The 21,574-nt window shown below is 36.5% G+C and overlaps 1 protein-coding gene across 1 annotated transcript in view; it reads right to left on the bottom strand.

The window, feature by feature from the left end:
• The window catches only part of LOC150089029 (uncharacterized), a 127,758-nt gene that overhangs the window by 90,425 nt on the left and 15,759 nt on the right, over positions 1 to 21,574 (bottom strand). Inside the window, exon 3 of the mRNA XM_090370385.1 lies at positions 6,299 to 6,447. Within this exon, the coding sequence (XP_090226511.1) occupies positions 6,299 to 6,447 (149 nt within the window). The remainder of the gene's footprint in view (positions 1 to 6,298; positions 6,448 to 21,574) is intronic.

Here is a 21,574-nt window from a genome sequence, read left to right as displayed (position 1 = left end):
TGATGTACTTAGATATCAGTAATCCTTTTGACACTGTTCCACATGAAAGTATACTCTACAAATTGGAACAGCATAGCATTAGGGACAAGTTATTGCTATGGATAAAGGGATGGATGAGGGGCAGATGACAGAGTGGTTATTAATGGGCACTGCTCTTCTGGTACCAATGTTAATTAGTGGAATCCCCCAGAGTTCAGCACAGTCCCTTACTGTTTTCAATATTTATTAATGATACTGATGAAGGATCAGCAAGTTTAATATCTAAGTTTTCCCAATGACACAAGGTTGGCAGCATGGTTAATGACAGGAATCTAGGCTTACTACTGCAACAAGACCTTTTTGCCAGAATAATTAGGCATATGGTCTGGGAAGTGGCACTTGACATTTGAAATTGATAAATGTAAAGTTACGTATATGGGTAAGTAGTTAATTAATGGATAACAGAGCATCAATGGCTCAATAATTCTACCTTATAAGTAAATTAGTTTAAAAATGGAAGAATTACGGTGTCTTGCAGAACACTTCGGTGCTGATACTCTCCATAGTTGGATAACTATACAAATCAATTAATTGTATTCCACTCTCTCATACACAAGATCAGTGATCCAATGCACCACGGAATCGGGAACCCGTGGACCCCAAAATACATCAAATCACCACCCCAATCTTGAGCAAGAGAATACAAAACGTCCATATTTTTAAAACAATTTAACCGCTATGGGACCAAATAGATACACAGTGAACGTATACTTTTAATATTTTAAAACTAATATTATTAAGACATAAAAACATTAAGAATCCTCTGAAATATTAAGAGGCTAAGGAATTTTGCTACTTCACTGAAGCGGACGGGGCTTTTTGATGAGGGTCATGATCACAGGAAAGTGAAACCGCAGGTATTACGGGGTGAATTTTATAGCATGGGATTAGTTGCAATCCTGGCGCATGCGTGTGAAGGACCATGAATCTGAGATGGGGTAGGGCCGACGTACATTGAATGAATTTTGATGTAATTTAATTTCAAGTTTCTCCGAAATTAATAGTGTGGTGTAATCATGTTGGATGCTGAAAATAAATTTGGTGTAACCATGTTGGATGCTGAGAGTATTAGCACCGAAGTGTTCTGCAAGACACCATAGAGGTAACTCTTCCATTTTTAAACTAATGGGGGTAAGTAGTAAACTCAGAATAACAAACCATTTGAGTGATACCACACTCAAGGTAATGGAGAATGAAAAAAAACATAGGGGCAACTGTACAGTCCAACACAAAAAGTTTTCGGAGTAGTTAAAATTATATATAGTGCAGATAGGCTGGTAGGACAGACCATGGGTTTCTATCAATGATATACAGAAATTTTACCAGCAGGATAAAGGAGGCAATTATCCTGTCATGTAAGGCAATGGTTAGATTGTACCTTCACTAATGACATAGATCTGTTGGAATGGTTGCAATGTGGAGTAACAAAACCAGTTAAGGACATAAGGGTACTTTTATTTGTACTATAGGGGTACAAGAAAGATGTTCAGTTCTGCAAATTGCAGCACTTGGAATTAAGCACACATGAAGACAGTATTGGTTTTTAAGGGCATCTGTAACTTACACCACATTGCTGCATTGCTTTCTCTGAGGTTAGCTAACTACAATCCCAACTGAAGAGACCTTTTGACATTCCTCTAATCCAGCACTTCCCAAATATTTTTAGTCACAGAACACTTTTCATCTCACAACATATTCACGGAACACTTACAAAACAAGTTTAGCAAGAGCCAAAGAATTGTTGCTAATATTTTATTACATACGGCACACTGTGCATCAGGAGCATCTTTATTTCCAACACATGTAAAGCCAAAATTCAAATAACTGTCATTATACTTTTGTTTTGGCCTTTTATTAGTTGGTTCCTGTTTTTTCACTTCGGATTTCTGGGGAACAAAATGCTGCGATGTTCATCCTCACTATGAAGTGTGACAATATTGTGTTCATTTTCATTGAGCAAGCTGCACTAATAGAAGTACTTTGCTTCTCGTTTTAAAGTTCCCATTTTCAACTACAAATCTATCATCACATATTTTAGTAATAATATTTCAAAATACTAATAATTATCAAAAAAATTTATACAAGGGAGTTTAGTTATGATATCGGTTCGCTTCCTCCCATGTACTCATGCTAAATCGCATATGAAGGCATATTAGATCACTACATTGCTACTTTTTTTGTAGATGTCATTACCTCTACGCATACTTATCTATGCAAAGCCCATCAAAATAAAGTGTTTCGCAGTCTATTTGATTATTAGTCTATGCCAGTATATTAATTGAAAAAAAATTATGTTAAATATTATAATGATACAAAAGTGGTGTACGCTAGAAATATGCAAAATTTATTTATTTTATTTTTTTAATTATTAATTGCGATTTTTTCACGGAACACAGTTCGAGAAATGCTGCTGTAATCACTGACTTGATGTGAGACTGCCAAAAAATGCCTTTCTCTGTTTTCCAAGACAAATAAATAATGGGAGACATTAACCCTTTTAGAAGTCCACATGCAGATCTACACTCAATGTGGGTTTTGAAGAAGTATGTGCATAAATCTATGTTTTGAAGGTCATTTTGAATGATTTCTGTTAAATGTATGAATTGTTTTTTCGCATTGGCTCATGCACGATTTCGTCTGCGAGTAACACTATGTGAATGCAAAATGGCAAAAATCTGAATGTGGTGAACTGCGCAGCAATACATACAAGTTTATGAAGCATAAAAAATGTCAAACATCAAATGTGTGAGAGCTATATTTCCCATTTACTGTAGTTTACTGGTCAGAGACATACTGTTGTCATTCACTGTATTCGCAAGATAACACGTGATATTGCAGGCTGAGTCAAGTTTTCAGGAGCATACGTTTTTCTGTTTGAACAGAAATTTCATGAGGCGTAATAGTGCCAGAAATAACTGGCACTATTACTGCCACAAAAAAAAGCAGTTTTAACTATTTATTATGACACGTCTTCTCGCACTCATGGTCTCGCTGCAGTAGTTTGATGTGTTTCAGGGTCAAGTTGGAGCTCTCGGCTTTCGATTCCGTTGCGCATCAGATTTGGTCATATCTCTATGAGTGAGGGAATTCATTAATTCGTTTTTTCACCTATTTCATCTTATTTTATTCGTCACATATGGGAGAGAATTGACTGGAAGCATTCCATGGAAGTTGTTGAGCCCTATAGCTCTGAATTTTTTACTAATCAGTATTTAACGAACTGGTGGCAGATATCTGAGAAGATGTAACCTAGACCATCATGACTTTCAGAAAGCTGTAAATTTTTTTTTAAATCCACACTTTGGACTTAAAATTAAAATTCACTGACAGCATCCAAATATATTTTTTTCATTCATTGATGGAACCATTAATTTTTTAAAGTAAAATATCATGTTCATAACTGTGGTAGTGTTTTTAAAAATAATTTCACAGCCCAAGTGGTCACAACGGGCAATTTTTGATTGATTTATATATTGATATAAATCAATTTTTTTCTAGTTATCAATTCCATGCTCATATTACTCTAAATTAACATATTCATAGTTTCAATGGTTAAAATTATATATAAAAAAAAAAAGAACAACAAAAAAAACTTTCTTATAAATAATCATAGACATTTTTACATTTGCAATATTTACCATTTTATATGGCACATATTGATGTTTTGTGTTAATTCCCCCCCCCAACAATAACAATACTATACTCATGATAAACCTATAATAATATTTTTCCATTGGAAATAATTTTTTTAATTTTTATTTTAACTAAATTGGTTGTGCTTGCTAATTTTTGCAGACTAAGATTTAAAGCCTATAAACATGGCTATGCATCATTATTTCTCACTAAAATGTTTGTTTTAAAAAAATAAGTAAAAAAATACTAAAATAAGCATAATATAAGTATAAATACAAACACATAAATCTACTAACTCAATCTTAAAATTTTAACACTTCAAAGGATGACCAGAATAATCAATCAATTAATACCAATTTATTGCCAAAGCTTTGTGTACAGTGGTACATACAAAGCTGCACAAGTAACAGTGCTGGAACAGGTTGCGTTCAAATACATAACAAACCAAGTGTTCCTAGAGCAAGTCACAAGAACAACCAGATGAATACAAAACCAGTAAAAAAAGGCATGCCCTGAAACAGAACAGCATTAAAGTGAACAGGAAAATGATAGAAACAAAGAAAAAATAATAAAAACAAGGTTAAGCATTAATAACAAAAACATTACATAAATACATAGAGCAGTATGAAACTAATACCATTATAATGACAAATATACAGATTACATTTTTCATTATAAATGTACACATTAATGACGAAAACTTTATGGAGAGCAGTATAAAACTGATTACATTATATGACAAGCAATGAGTGTTGTCGCAAATAATAAATTTACAGGGGAAAAGTCAAAGTCAAATAGAGAAAAATAAAGTATAAGGGTAAATGATCCTATATATTAAGACTAGATTGCACAAAGCACATTTTGGAAAATTATTTTACATGTCAAATTAAAATAAGTCTAATGAGAAGTGAGAAGGACAGGATTAATGTTTAATGAGTTAATGCTTGAAATTAAGCAGTGCATATCAATTCAATGAAGTGTGTCGAGTAGATAAATTAATTTAGGCTTGAATTTATGAGATCTGTGAGGAATCTGCCACCCAATCAAATAATAGGGCGATCAACTTTTGAATTATTGAGTTTACTGAGCAGGGATAAATTTGACTTCAGAATTTCGATATCAAAAGGGGAGTAGTTTAAGCACTCAGCCATAATTGCTTATGAGATGATTTCCTCAAATTTGGCTTTGAAAAAGGTCCATTCGAAGAACCTATATTCAAGAGAGGAGAGTCTTTAAAATTGGATTTGCCAACTTCAGTCCAAATTGGGAAAGTATAAAGAATGGTTGGTTTTATGAGCAGATCACAATATTCAGTAATTAACTGGGGAAAGGTGATATGTAGCAAATGATTTTTAAGATCTAAATGGTTTTTGCAAATGTGAGGAGCAAAATTAAATCTGGAGTCAAAGAACTCCAAGGTCTTCAGGAGTTTCAACTTTAGCAATGACAGTACCATCCAAGGAGACAGTAATGCCAAAAGGCCCCTCTCTGAAGGAAAATTGAAAATGTTTGGATTCAAAAGGGTTTATTGGGAGATTGAAGAGGAAACGATGCACAAATTCTTTTAAGGTTTTGGAGAGTAAATTTTCTGAAAGGGAAGAAGTAAATGGAAATCACAAATTGGACAAGATTTTTACATAATCAGCATAGGAGATTATATCAGGGTGGGTTTCAAAAAAGGCCAAAGAATGAGGGGAGCAGAGGTGCACATACCACCTTGAGGAATGCTAGATGATACAGTCAATTTCCTCTTAAAACCATTAATGTCAATTATTAAAGTTTGAAGGTTGATTACATTAGCAAAGAAATTGAGGATATTCCCAGAAATTGTTCAGAAGAGTGAGCACTGAAGGTGGGTAAACTGCACAAAAAGCAGTGATAATATCAGTATAAATAATGAATAATGCCTACTTGACATTTATCATTAAGTATTTTTAGGATAAAAAAGTTTTGTAAAGGAAGCTGGTTGCAATTGAACAGCTGAAATACCATTATGTATACTGAGCACGTACACTGGAAATCGTTGTTTAGATAAGAAAGGCAATAAACACCATTCAAGAACTTTTTAACTGTAAGAGAATATTGTGGAGGGTAAGCATCTTTAAGAGCTTTAGGATTTTTACACTTTGGAAGTGGAAAGAGTTTGACTAATAAGAGGGCAAGTAACTGGTTGTCAAAGATAGGTTAAAGAAGCGAGTAAGGAAGCCTTAGATACACAAATTTGAGGATAAAAAAAATGGGATTCTATCAACTCCAGCTTCAATGGGGTTAGAGTCACTTTTTTAAATTTGATCCTTTTGTGTAAAGGGGAATTTTTTATAACTATGAAATAATTCTTGCTTCTTTTGGAAGAGAACAGTAAGGTGAAAAAGAGAGTAGGATGTTTTAAAAAGTTCAGCAGGGAATCCCAGGGATTCAAGAGTTCAGCAAATACATGCTATTTATATTTGTATCATTATTATTATTATTACTGTATGTATTTCAATTTTGCTATTATATTTGTATTTTAAAAGATATTTACTATAAATATATGTTATTCATTATAAACTTGTTGTAGTAATTTACAGAATAACTATTCCAATTCTAACTTAAATTTAAAGAGAAGAAGGATAATTTAATTACTCACTCTTGTTCAACCATTTCAAGGAGCTCTTTGGTTCTTTGTTTCTTCTCCTGCTCATACTTACAAAGTAAATGATGCAGCTTAATTTCCAGTTCACTTTTATATGCAAGATAGAATTTCTCCACTCTGTTTCTCCTTTCTTTTATTACCTCCTATTAATTAGAAAAAAATGAATAAAATAGGATATCAAAAATTACTTAATGCAGACTGAAAAATTAAATGCAAAAAACTTTGGGTAAAGTTTTTGCTTTCTATTAGTTTTACAGGATATTTTTAATAATTCCTTCACATATTAAATATTCCATTCTAGCACAATAAAAAAATTTAATGATTAAAAAAAAGAATTAAAAAGTTAAAATTTTTTGATCTTCAAAAACAACATAAGCTAATTATCACACAATAACAAACTTTTGATTATTTCTATATGCATGTTTGCATGCACAATCTATTATCAATGTATTGGTATGGTAACAAGTAAGCACATTTTATGCAAATATTGCAGAGGGCAACATAGTGACATAGAAGTATAAATGATGTTACAGAAAGCAAAGGAGTGTCATTCATACGCATTTTGCCTCAAGTAAACATGCTCAGAAAATTTGATAACATACAAAACAGATATACAGGGGTAGATTTAAACACAACACATTTTGGAATTTTAACATGCCAAAATCCCTGCCTGGAATATCATATGCAAGTGGAAAGCAACTGCCCATGAAAAAAAATAAAGGCTATGCTGAGTTGCAAAACTACCAAGAATCACCCAAAGGTCCAGTAATTGTACATGGGCAGGTGTTAGTATGCATTACATACACAAAACAACATATCAATAGGGTTCCACAGACAAGCTACTGCTCACTCAAGTTTTTTATGACAAATATTAATGCACAATGACAGATGTAACATCGTTACATCTGTCGTGCATATGTTCAGAGGGAGTCAAAAATTGCCCAGGATTCTTTTTTAAAGAATCAGCTAAGAACAACGACATTCTATAAGTATTCACAGAATTATGCAAGATGTAGAAGCATTCAAAAAAAAAAAAAACCCCTAAGTCTAACCAATGTCATCTTCATTCTACTATTTACACTTTTCGATTTACCCATTTCTTTCAAGAATTTGTCCTGTTTAAATAAATTTCAACCTCCACAAGAGTAGGCAGGAGTTTATTCTGCAAGGATAAACAAACAGTCCAGGCATAATTATTATATTTTCCTGAACACTCCACATACGTTTTTATAAAAACGAGTAACCAAAAACCCGAATGGGCAGCTTATGAAATTAATCAGAAGCTTGAGGTTTTCCCTAAGGCTACAGCTGATTAGCATATAAATATGTGGCATTTTTATTTGCTCATCTGGCTGTAGTCTAGAAGGTCCATTTTTTTAAAACCAATATTCATTAAAATGACACTTGGAATGTTGCATTGCATAAAAAGTGGGATTCTATCCCTCAGAGATGAACATTCTTGTTTCTTACAAATGTGCATGATTCATTAAAATATCAGGGTTGTGCAATTTTTGATGGAACTGAAACAGATTGATAACAAAACCAATACTGTTTACTGTACAAAGTGTGTCAGTTGCCTGATGGCACCAGGGATTAACCCCCATCTCCACATTGTGTACTCTGATTGTGTAGCACAGAACTCTGTGTAGGTCAGAGATTTAAAAAGTGTGAAGAGTGAAAGGATGTGTAGTGTTGTGCACCGTTCTTTTGACCATTTAGCAGTTGGACCCCACCATTACTGCACTTTTTTTTTTTTTTTTTTTTATGAAAACCCCAAATACAAGAGGTATTAGACCCTATAGTACTTAGCACTGTGCTTGGGTTGGAGGTTGAGAAGACGAAAGAAATATTTGTTGACACTGGACTTGAAAATCTGTAGATTGTAATTTTCAGGAAATACGTATGAAGGAAGGTTGTTCCAGAAACTGGCAGCTGAATGAATAAACAAGGAAGATGAAAAGTTGGTTCCATGAGTTTGAAGTTGGACAGTAAATGGATGTTAGCAGCACGTGTTCGGACTGTTTTGAGAGAGAGATAGTACTAATTATAGAAGCCAATTCAGAAGAACCAAGCCCATGGAAGTATCAGTAGAAAAGGAATACACCAGAAACAGCACATCTATGGGAAAGCAAGTGGGGAGACTCTGTTAGAGATGAATCATTAATTAACCTAACTGCCCTCTTCTGAACGGAATCAAGAAGCCTGAGAGAGTTTTTGGGGGCACCACCCCAGTTGTGGGAACAATATTCCACAGTAGGGGGATTTGTGATTTGTACAGAGTAAACAGCTGTTTGAAAGAAAAGTAATGCCGAGAGCAAAAGAGAAAACCAAGCTTTTTTTAGATGCAGAGAAAGCAATATTTGTAATGTGCTTGTGCCAAGAGAGAGAGAGAGAGAGATTAGAAGTCAGGGTAATCCCCAAAATAGATATATCATTTTGCCTAGAACTCAGAGTGTCACCAAAGATAAGCATAGGAGCAGAAGAATCCTTTTTGTGAGATATAAGACAAGACTGAGTTTTAGAAGGATCAAAATCAGATAAGTTGTCTTTGCCTTACTGGAGAATTATTTGGAGATCAGCATTCAATTGGTAGTGAATATTTGAGAAGTTGAAGCTGATTGAACAGGACAAGATTTCTCAAAATTGAAAGTGGAATGCAACATGCTATCATCGGCAAAATTATGGATAGGATTTCCAGTCAATAGAAGAAGGTCATTAATATACAAGAGGTAAAGAGTGGGGGAAAGAACTGAACCTTGGGGGACACCAGCATTAGTGGAGAAGTTAGAAGATAGAGAGCCATCTACCATCACCCTCAATGACCGATCAGAGAGAAAACTGGATAACCAATTACAAAAAACAGTTGGAAAACCATAAGATGGAAGCTTCTTAAGAAGACCTTTATGCCAAACACGATCGAAAGCCTTTGAGATGTCAAGAGCAACTGCTTGTGTTTCACCAAACTTTTCCATTGAATTTGTCCATAAATGAGTAACATAAGCCAGAATATCACCAGTGCATCGACACTGATGGAATCCACAGGCAATCGTTGATCAGAAGGAAGGTTTCTAGGTAGTTTAAGAGTTGGCAGTTAATTGATTTCTCCATTACTTTAGAAAGAGTGGAAGTGATTGCAATGGGACGATAATTGGATGGGAGGGATTTGTCACCCTTTTTAGGAACTGGCTGGATACGAGCAAATTTCCAACCAGAAGGAAAAACACCTTTGGAATAAGAAAGGGAAAAAAGGCGGCAAAGAATAGGAGTAAGTTCAGGAGCACAGGTTTTGAGAACAAGTGGAGAAATACCATCAGGACCTGGAGCTTACTTAGCATCAAGATTCATCAAAATCCTTCTAATATCCTTTTGACGGAAGACCACAGGAGGCATTGAATGGAGCGTGTTGGGAATGGTGGAAGGTGTTTTACCAAGGTCATAAATACATGAGGTGGAAGAAAAATGGGATGCTAGCAGGGCAGCTTTATCCTTGGCTGAAGTGACAACAGAACCATCTGGTTTGGACAGATGTGGGAGCAGAGATGGACAAAAGTTGCAGCCAATAGCTTTGGCAAGAGACCAGAATGCTCGGCTACCATTAGTACAAGAAGCCAGTTTTCTACTCTTAGCCTGTTCAAAATATAGTTTGGACTGATTAATAACTGCTTTACAATTTGTTGCGAGCTTTGGTGTAGGAAGAAAATGAAACTGAAGAAATGGAAACAAGCCAATTACGATATGCAACGTTCTTGAACAGCCTTAGCACTTTTATTAGAAAATCAATGTTTAGATAAATGACGAGATTTTAAAGTGGAGTGTGGAATAAAGGATTCCATTGCTACAAGAATAATTTCACTGACACCAGAAGTTTAGAAACAGTAATCTGACCAAGGAAATGAAGAAAAGAAATCTCTCAGGTCGTCCCATTTTGAATTCTTGTAATGCCAAACAATAAGAGGTTGGGAATAGCCACGAGATACCTGAGATGCCTAAAGGACCACTCACTTCAACCATGTTCTTAGAAGGGTTGTTTGTGAGAAAAAGATCAAGCGGGTAGGCTGTATGGGTAGGATTGTCCAGTATTCTTGTAGGTAAATGAACAATCTGTGCAAGGTCATTTATAATTGTAAAAGCCTCGGCATCCCGACCAGCTGGAGTTGTGAACATTAAAATCACCAATGAAAATTACCTCATTGTTAGGAACGTTGTACTGGATGTTGTTATTATTTGATTTTTAGGAGCATTAGCAACTAAGGCCATGTTGCTCTGGGGATATACGGTGGTCATTCCCACCGTATATCCCCATAAATATGGTGTACACATGGTAAGAATATACCCAGATCCTTGACATAATGTGGCCTTGACGATGCCACCCCCACATACACACTACTTGGACTTCCTCTAGTCACTATCTGGCAGAGTAGAGGTAGCAAGGTTATACACTAGCCGATCCGGAAGCCTCCTAAAGAGTTACCAATAGGTTCGATCTGGTGTACTAACTAGCAGCCGGCCTGCAAACACCGTTTTAGAGCTGTTCCCTCGAAATGTAAGGAAGACTGGATCTCGCCATGATTCACCATAACCTCAAAAGTCGTGTCATACTGCATGATTGAAGAGATGGGGAAGGGTTGACCGGAACTTAGCTGTGGCAACTAAACATGCGTTCCACCACTTCAAGCCTCCAATAAGCAAAGTGGCAGTATTGCACCAGTTGATGAAAGTCATCTACCACCTAGTGCTGCCTGGTAACACAGAGGGGCGGTTGTTGTTATTTGTTATTTTTGGTTTTTTAGGAGCATTAGCAACTAAGGCCATATTGCTCCGGGATATGCGGTGGTCATTCCCTGACCTTTCCGCATCCTCCGTATTTGGTGGCTCACGGGCTCGAACCCCGGTTTAATCAAGAAGCGTGTACTACGCACTGCTGCTCTTGCCCATCTGGCTATGGAGGTGCCAGTTGTACTGGAGAAAGTCAAGTTGCAAAGAGAGGAAGTCAAAGAGCTCCAAGTGATTAGTGGAGTTGGGAGAATGGTAGAGACAACAGATGAATTTAACACAATGAGGTAGGAGATTTTAAGTCAGAGAAGATCGAAAAGAGGAGATTCCAAATTACTACCAAGTCTCTGACAGGGAATATCGGAATGGACATATGCACAAGTACCACCTTTGAGGTGAAAGGAATCATACAGCGAATAATTTGGACAACTGAGATGAGCAGTAGTTGAATCAACCGATAACTGAGATTCTGTCAGAAAAAAAGTATATGGGGTTTGGCAGACTGCAAGTGGAAATGGACATCGTTAAGATTAGAATTGAGGCCACGTATATTTGTGAAATGAATTATTAAGTGTTTGGGAGGTTTAGTTCTTTTCTACGCAGATAAGCTTACTCTATTATTTTGACAATTCATGGTGTATTCAATAGTAAGAAAAAGTGGAGGGACGTGCTGTATGAAATAATGAAATTTTTCAATATGGTGTACACATGGTAAGAATATACCCAGATCCTTGACATAATGTGGCCTTGACGATGCCACCCCCACATACACACTACTTGGACTTCCTCTAGTCACTATCTGGCAGAGTAGAGGTAGCAAGGTTATACACTAGCCGATTGGGAAGCTTCCTAAAGAATTACCAATAGGTTTGGTCTGGTGTACTAACTAGCAGCCAGCCTGCAAACACCGTTTTAGAGCTGTTCCCTCGAAATGTAAGGAAGATTGGATCTCGCCATGATGTTCACCATAACCTCAAAAGTCGTGTCATACTGCATGATTGAAGAGATGGGGAAGGGTTGACCGGAACTTAGCTGTGGCAACTAAACATGCGTTCCACCACTTCAAGCCTCCAATAAGCAAAGTGGCAGTATTGCACCAGTTGATGAGAGTCATCTACCACCTAGTGCTGCCTGGTAACACAGAGGGACGGTTGTTGTTATTTGTTATTTTTGGTTTTTTAGGAGCATTAGCAACTAAGACCATATTGCTCCGGGATATGCAGTGGTCATTCCCTGACCTTTCCGCATCCTCCATATTTTGTGGCGACCTGCTCGAACCCCGGTCTAATCAAGAAGCGTGTGCTACGCACTGCTGCTCCTTCCCACCTGGCTACGGAGGCGCACACAGAGGGGCGGTATTCCTCCATGTGGTGTGGGTGCCACACCTTGACTCCTGCTTACGTTGGTTCACACCTGGGTGGTCACCCACCATGTGCGTGGAGGATATACTCAAGATTACTAACAGTCCCACCATCGTGAAGGTGCAGGCAGAGGATTTGGCTGTTACAGTCCATCAGGACTTCGCCGAAATTGGGTCCACCTGACTTGGATATTACCTGAATATCAGTTCTATCAGCATTTTGCTGGTAGCAAGTACAGCTTGTCTGGCATATCTGAGACAATGTCTGTGAAAACCCCAAGCACTTAAACCAGGGAGGCAGGTCAGGTACCCAGTAATTTTATTTTGTGCTCTGACAGGCCCTGCCACCTAGTTTCTGAAGATTTCAGTAGCAAAGGCCTATGTGAAAAAAAAAAGGGGGGGTTAAACTCTAGAATATAAAAGGCAGAGAGAGAGGTTTATGCAAGCACAGTTTAAATTTGGACATTATTATTAATTTGATAAATTGTGTGGGATCTACACTGGCGAGTTAGACAGAGTGGGGGGGGGGACTGAAAGCCAGGGGAAAGATAGACACATGGGTATGATAGAGAAGGCGACCCCATAAAGTCAGTGAGGCAGGCCAATGCCTAACCAGGCAGAATAAGAGGTTGACAGGGGGAGACAAGGACTAGTCTCTCACCCTCCAGCCAGGGAGTGAAGTAAAAGGAAACCAAACTCTCGCCTGGTTTTCTTTTACTTCACTAAACCTTTGATTGCCAGTGTGGCTTGTGGCAGCAAAGCTGCTGGTGTCGCCTATGTTTGGAGTCTTGCGTGGGATCAGGTCCTGTCTGGGATTTGTAGTCACTTCCTTGTTTCTTCTAGTTATGGTGACAATTTGGTAGACAATGTTTCATGGGATGCAGTCCTGTCCATGGTTGTTTTTCTTTTACGTTGTCGCATATTCAGGAACAGTTAATATACTTGGGACAGAGTCCCACCAAGTCATAATCAAACTTGTTGATTCTCAACCCAGATACTGGTTTTAGGTGTGTCAATACCTTTTCTTCTTTCAAGTGAAGGGATAGTCAGGTCCTGTGGTTTCAAGCTTAAAATCAGGTAATGTCACAACCCGATTGATTGATCCTGCCTGCAGATATCAGCACGATGGCACTTGTATGCAAGAAGTGAATCCCATTCCAGATGAGTGTCGATGAGGTTGGCGGTTTATGCTACTGGGGAGGGGTGTCCAGATCTGTCTCAAGTTATTGGTCTTGGTGGTTTAATAGGCTCCTTAATGTTCTTTGTCTGTTGAAGACATTCTGTGCAAAAGTAGTGAAGTATTTATAGTTGTCATGGGTATGAATTAGTATATGTTCTTGGTCCTTTGGAAAATTAATAATCTTTGTGATGAAAATAGATCTCAAGTCTTCATAGACTGTCCTGTACATTATTCACCAGTAAAGGGTGTTAAACTTAGAAGAAATCTTGAGCTGCCCAAATTGGGCTAAGCATTTCATGTCATTATGTCAGGGAAGATGACGAATCTGCTCCATTACCCACTACCTATCATTTCTGCTGTACAGTAAATACACCTTACACCAGTACAGTAATGGCACCATATAATGTATGACTGTTTCCCCTGGCCTGTACATAACATACCTCCTTACAGGCCATAGGTTGAGGTGCCTCCATAGCCAGGTGGGCAGCATTATTACTGGTGAATAATGTACAGGACAGTCATACATTATATGGTGCCAAGATTTGTCAGTGCCACAGTGGCAGCGTGGATCATCAATGATGCCCAACTACATCAAATTTTCTTGTATCAACCCATGGCTTTGTTTTTGTTTTGTTATTTGATTTTTAGGAGCATTAGCAACTAAGGCCATATTGCTCCGGGGATATGCGGTGGTCATTCCCTAACCTTTCCGCATCCCCCGTATTTGGTGGGCACAGGCTTGAACCCCGGTATAATCAAGAAGCATGTGCTACGCACTGCTGCTCCTGCCCACCTGGCTACGGAGGCGCCTCGACCCATGGCCTGTAAGGAGGTATGTTATGTACAGGCCAGGGGAACACAAACATTAATTTTTGGGATGAATTTCTTTGTAATTGCTCCCTTAGTGGAAGGTGAATTTACTGTACAGCAGAAATGACAGGTAGTGGGTAATGGAGCAGATTCGTCATCTCCCCTGACATAATGACAGGAAATGCTTAGCCCAATTTGGGCAGCTCAAGATTTATTCTAAGTTTAACACCCTTTACTGGTGAATGTAATCTATAAGGTATTGTATATTGTACAGGGGATCCTTGTTATCCAATAATCGTTTCCAGAATATTCCACTTAAAAGGTAAAGGTTTTAAAACGGGGACCAATTTTCATAATGTTTACTATTGAAATAAAACTAAACGCAATTAGGCATAATATTTTAAGAGTTTAAGATTCTATATCTATATAATATTGGTGTAGATACACCATAGACAACTCTTAAAGAAAAACTATGATAGTAGTGTGAAAAGCATCCTTTCATCTGTATCTCATATTGTGCTCATCTTTCACAATGAGTTGCCCATGTATTGCACTACCTCAAATAAGTAATGCTTCACTAATAGAGAAGACTATTGTTGCTTATTCTCAGTGGGCGCCACCACCCAGACAGCACTGTTTCAAAGCTAGTTGACTTTTCATCAGTGGGTGGGCAGGTACCCTGGTATCGCAAGTGAAGTGTGTCTTATTCGATGTAGTGCAATACATAGGCAGCTTGTTGTGAAGGATGAGTAGATATGGTGATCTACACCGATATTATATAGTAATGGTTATTATGTACTTTTACATAGTAAAAATTGGATGAAGGAACTGAAAAATGGGAAAATTATTTTATTAGACATTTTTTATTTTAAATATGATCATTCTCACAAAACACTATTCAGTGCTTCGTCAATTTTCTCAAGGAAAAAAGCTTTAATTCTTTAATTTTCAAATCCTCATAACTGCAGGAACTTGGATAATGAATACTCAGATACCAGGGACCCCCCCTCTGTATATTCTGCTAAACATGAGTACTATAGGTATGCTGTTACAATCTTTCAAAGTTAGTGCAAATAATTCAAGAAGCAAAAAAAAAATTAACCTGTTCAGGTGATGCTATATAATTTAAAAAGATATTAACAATTCAGGAAGAGCCATGGATAATGGTATTTGTCTCTAAGCTGAATAAGTCCAAAACTTTAGCACCAAATACTATTTCAGTCTTCAATAAGAGCAGAATAGGAGAAAAATCAAATATGGTAAAGCATATGAATTTTATTTGTACTGCAATGGCAGATAACATTATTTCTAATGGCTGTATGCATAATGAATGGATCTGAACTGAACTGAATAAATTTATACAGTAAAACCTTGCTGATTCAAAGTCAAAGGGAACAAAATAAGTTTGTTCCAATTTAAACAGGTTTAAAGCATATGTACAAGTTCAGAATATGTTGGTATTAATTAATGAAGAGAAAATTTTGGTCACTCTTATTAAAACTGTAGAATTTTTATAATTCTCATTTAAAACAGATGTTTGTGAGCATACAGAATTTAGTATAATATAATACAGATATAATGTAATAGTATAATTCAATTCAAGAAATATAATAACAGTAAACGATGGTTTGTTTATTATATATAATTGTAAGTACCATCTAAAAAGAGAAAGTATTCATGTTTTTGGATGTTATTTGCCATTTAATACTTGAATCTAAAAAAAAAGTAATATCGCTCTTATTTTTTTGCATTACAACTTTCGGCAAACTTTGTTAATTGCTTTTACTACATGACCAGGTGATTAATTGCATGTCACTTGAGAAAAGCCAAGAGTGGTAAATATAAAAATGCCCAGTGCCTTGGTGTGGAGTTAAATCTGCTTTTAAATCTCCCATACAACCAAGGCTGTAATCAAACTTTTTAAAACTCTGCCTACTCACATTGGGCCCTTGCTTAGCTGCTCTATGACTAGCTTATGTAGTTGTAATTAGAAAGAGCAGTTGAGCTCATGTTATGAGGTTTATGGAATGAAGCAGCAGTGCTAGATAAGACGATAAGTGTCACCATTTTTTGTACAGATTACAAGTACTAAACAGGAAATAATATCCCAAAATATGGATACCCTTTCTTTAGAAGGCATGTGCAATTATTCATAATAAACAACATAGCATTTTTTTTAATGCACAGCTTATATACATTGAACTGCATTATGGCAGCAAAAATGAAACTCAACAGCCTTTGTTATTTGCAAGAAATTAAAAAGAGATTTCACGTGCCTTGTTATAAATTCCTTAAGGAGAAGAATTTATTTATTTTTTTAAATCCTCCAATGTGAAAGTTTTTTCACGTCTCTAGATACATTCTATTATCATTATCTTTAAATCGAGCATGTACATTCAAACATTTGAAGTACTGATATTCAGAAATTGGGAATTTTGTATCATTAGCAATCAGTAGTGATTTTTTCCCCTCCTTCCTGCAGTGTAAATGAATTGGATTACGTGTGCACAGTTACATGAATTGCCATTGATTTCACATACAGTTCTTAGGGAAATAAAGAGAAATATAAAATTTAAAGGTGACTTATACTGTATAACGATACTAAATCTTGCAAGACACTGGCAAATTTATTATAATGATGTTTGTCTTATGGGTTTCAGTAGTCTTTTTCAAATTATATAAGTTATTCACAAGTCGTCATATTTAAGTCAGACTTCCTGATGATTGTTCCCGATGGATCAACAGTTTCCAGTCCTTTTTTATCCAATAAAGAATGGTTATTAACAAATGACTTACTTGTCAAGTATATCAACCAGTAAATCAAGCTTTTTCACCAACATTTATGTAAATTCTTGAGCATTCTATTCTCTGTTGCAAAATTGACTGCACTAATCTGTTCACATTTTATTAGCCATGTAGTGAAAGGAAGCCACAGCCAATAAAAAAAAATAATAATAAATAAATAAACAAACAAACTATTTTCCTCCTCCCGTACGAAAGAAATGTGTGTTTTAATCCAGATTGAGATTTCTCCTGAGGCTAAGAGAGAATAAAAAGACCACACTTTTATTAACTTCAGCATTTTTATTTGCACATCTGGCTGAATGCTAAAAGAGGTATTTTGTTCATTACTGATAATTAACACAATTTTAAATACAATCAAACTTGTTTATAATGAGCACAAAAATAACAAGATCATGGCTGAAATGGGCAAAGAGCCATAATAATTTTATTTTTCGCGTACAATCGCATTCTCTGTTATAACGGGCATACTACACGGATATACTGAACAAATTTTGGCAACTATGCAAACATTCTTAATTGCTTGGTTAGTTGAAAAACCCAATTCTTGGAATAGACAAAAATGAAAAGGGCAACTTAGCTTTTATGACGACTAAGAATTTCTAAGAACTTTGTATGCAGATCACTTTACTGTCATTCAAAATAAAATCAGTTAGAAATGAACCCTTCTTTCGGAAACATGTCTACTAACAAAAGAAAGTGTCGCTTGATTCGCAAAAAGGTCGAAATTATTCGTGAGTTAGAACGTGGTGCAGAAAATGTAGAAGTGTGTAAAAAGTTTTTGTACTCTTCAACAGTAATGACATTGTGGAAGAATAAACATGTTGGATAAACTCCATTGGTATCACTTGTATCTCTGTGTAGTGGGCATGGTTGTTGTTTGTTTGTTGTTTGGTTGGTTTTTAGGAGCATTAGCAACTAAGGCCATATTGCTCCGGGATGTGCGGTGGTCATTCCTTGACCTTTCCGCATCCTCCGTATTTGGTGGTGACGGGCTCGAACCCCGGTCTAATCAAGAAGCGTGTGCTGCGCACTGCTGCTCCTTCCCACCTGGCTACGGAGGCGCTGGGCATGGTTGTACAATGGAGTGATTGCATGGTCGAGTTCTGTGATTGGGTAATTATTGTGAAAATATTTTCTTGCTGATTGTTTTGTATCATCAAGGAGGGGGGATGCTTTCCACACCCACTACCTCCTAGGTTGATATGCCTCTTCTACGCATATCAACCTAGGAGGTAGGGTGGGGGGAGACAGAAAACTGTCTCCCCCCCACCAGGGAAGAAAGGGATGATAAGGACAGGCAAGGGAGTGTGGTTTGGAGGGCCAGTATGGCCAACAGCAGGGCTGTGCTAGGTCTTTGTGATCTTCCTAGGCTCAGGTGTTCGTAACCTCGCACTTTCTAATTCTTTTTTTTATTTTTTTCAGTTATGTTTTTTTCCAGTGCTGATAACGGTTGGCTGGAATACAAGCATATTAATACAAATAATATGTAGGCACTGTATTATTTTTTCTCACATAATATTTCTTTTGTTTTTTTGAATCTATCTTTTTATCAAGTTATTGAGAATTAAAAAAAAAAAAAAAAAAAATCGGAGGTAGTTTAACTCATCACGGATATATTGAGTAATGGTTATAACAAAGAAATTTTGTCAGTCCCTCAATGCTCGTTATAACCAAGTTCGACTGTATTATACAAAGATGGACATTCTTGTTTCTCCGGAACACGTAATTCATTAAAATATCGGCACCATGTGATTTTTGCAGAAAATAAATATATATCAACTGAATATTGTTTATTTCTCAGTGGAAGTAAACTGTATTGGGTACTGGAAACATTCATTTGTTACCTTTCCTCACCCACAGTGGTTTAGACAGAAATTGTCTAACCCACTTCACGATCAACATTCTATACCAACTTAATAAGATATTAATAAGATATATAAGATAATATTGAAACTATAAGATATTATGTACTGTTTCACTATATATGGGTATTAAAAGTATGCATATTATTTGTCACAGTTTGTGAAAAAATGAAAATAATTCAAGGCAGAAAAAATTGAATTGTGTTGCTGTTATAAAATAAATTCACATTTTTTCCCTTTTCGGTGTCTTAAAAAATGGGATGTGCATCTTATTGAAACAATATTTTGGTGCAGGAAATAATATTTATTATTAATATTATTTCTTAAAAAAAAAAAAAAAATATATATATATATATAGTAGAGGCATTGATAAAAATTTTAGAATTCCTTTGTTACAGTTCTGACTTTAGCATTAGCAAATGATGCAAGAAAGTAAGCTTATATAACACAGCCAATCTATCCCCCTGACAAATCACATCTCACCTATTCATTTCCCTCAATAGTTTGTCTGGTTTTTCCTTGAATTTATTTAAGCTATCAACTTCCTCAACAACAAACAGATGGAAGTTTGTTCCAACAATCGACCACCGGCTGAAGGGAAACTTTCGCACATCTATCCTTCCTCAACTTGAATTTATGCCCTCTCATGTGTAGCCTCAGCAACAGGAAGTATCCCATCAGCACTGAGTTTGCTCAATCTAACCAAATGATCAAATCAATCAGATCACCTCATGGGTGCTAGTGTCCAGATGCTGCAATTTACAGAACTCAAACCCAGTGGCGGCTCGTGACTCTGATGTATGGGGGTGCTGCTTCTTAAAGTTACATTAAATTGCCTTGGTTATAAGACATGTAGACATAGATGGTAATAATAATAATAAGCAAGTTAAAAATATCACAAAGTATTAACTGGACGCTTACCATTAACAGACTTGTGTAATCTTGAAATTTTATTTAAAAATAAAATCCATTCTTCAGTTTTTATTTGTTGAAAATAGATTAATAACTTTTCATTCAAGTTTGGTGCACTGTTCAAATCAGCACTGCTCGTTCCGCAGTTCCTTTGACTCGTTTTATCACATCTAACAAATGCGTATTGGCAACCTGCCAACTAAAGATTGACTCAACCACTGGGGCCAAAATGTGGAACTGCATAGCACACAATTCCACCTATGGTTAAACTTCAGAGTTGAAAATGATTTCATGTTTTGATTCATTTATTATTGAAATGATTATTGGAAATAGAGGATGAGTATACTATATGCGGCACCTGTTAATAAAAATATTCATTGCGTTGCATTGTTCTTCCAAAATTCCATATAACTCATACAACTCAGTTGACTGTATATTTAGATTTAAAATGCCAGGGGTACTGCAGTTCTGCAGTGCCTACCAACGAGCCACCCCTGCTCAAACCATTCTTAGTAAGAGTACACCTTTATTCCCCTCATCAATGTTGTGGCACTTCTCTGCACTTGTTCCAGCAGCTCTACATCCTTCCTAAAATGAGGGCCTCCAGAACTGTATGCAGTAATCAAGATGTGGCCTGACCACTGTCTTATACAATGAGATAATCACCTCCTTATCCTGCTAGCAAAATTCCTGTATATCATAGACAACACCCCATGGGCTGTCCCGGCAACCTGGCTGCACTGCTCAGAGAACTTCATGCCTGACTGCACAACTCTAGATCTTTTTCATTTTCCACTACCCTGAGTGTTGTACCATACAGTTAGTACATTACTCTGGGATTACTGTTGCCCATATGCAGTACTTTGCATTTATCAAGGCTGAACCTCAATTGTTTTTCAGCCCATCTGCATAACTTTTCTAGATCCTGTAGCAATAGCACACTGTTATTAATCACTCTATCAACCTTTGTATCACCAGCAAACTTGGACATTAAGCCTGATATGCCTTCATCTATATCACTGATAAATATAGAAAACTGAGTTCAACACTTAACCGTGGGAGACTCCATAACAATCAATATCCACTGTCTTCTCCCACTCAAACATCCTTTTATCCATAGCAGCAACTTGCATTTAATGCCACACTGCTCCAATTTGCACAGCAGTCTTTTATGTGCAACAGTATCAAAAGCTTTCCTGAAATCCAAATATATGATATCAAAATTATATTTTGCATCCGGTTCCTTTGTGACCACATTGTAGTATCCAATGAAACTGGTGAAACAGGATTTCCCCCTAACAAACCTATGCTGAGTCTGAAGTATAATTGCAGTCTTGTCTAGTGATTCTGCATTATTTCTCTTACCAGTGACTACATTATTTTCCCTGGAACAGAAGTTAAACTAACAGGTCTGTAATTACTCTTGTCACCTTCTGACCTCCCTTTCTGAATTGGGGATATTTTCGCACATCTCCCCTGGATTCAGGGGAGATGTGCGAATTATCATCCTTGGATTTTAGAATCCAAGGATGCTCTAATTTGTAACTAGGAATGTTTTCTGTGGAAAA

Source organism: Mastigoproctus giganteus, chromosome 3 (assembly GCF_048544385.1).
Source record: "Mastigoproctus giganteus isolate SK-2022 chromosome 3, ASM4854438v1, whole genome shotgun sequence".
Taxonomy (NCBI): domain Eukaryota; kingdom Metazoa; phylum Arthropoda; class Arachnida; order Uropygi; family Thelyphonidae; genus Mastigoproctus; species Mastigoproctus giganteus.
Note: the sequence above shows the minus strand (reverse complement) of the source record. Positions and strands in the feature narration are given on the sequence as shown.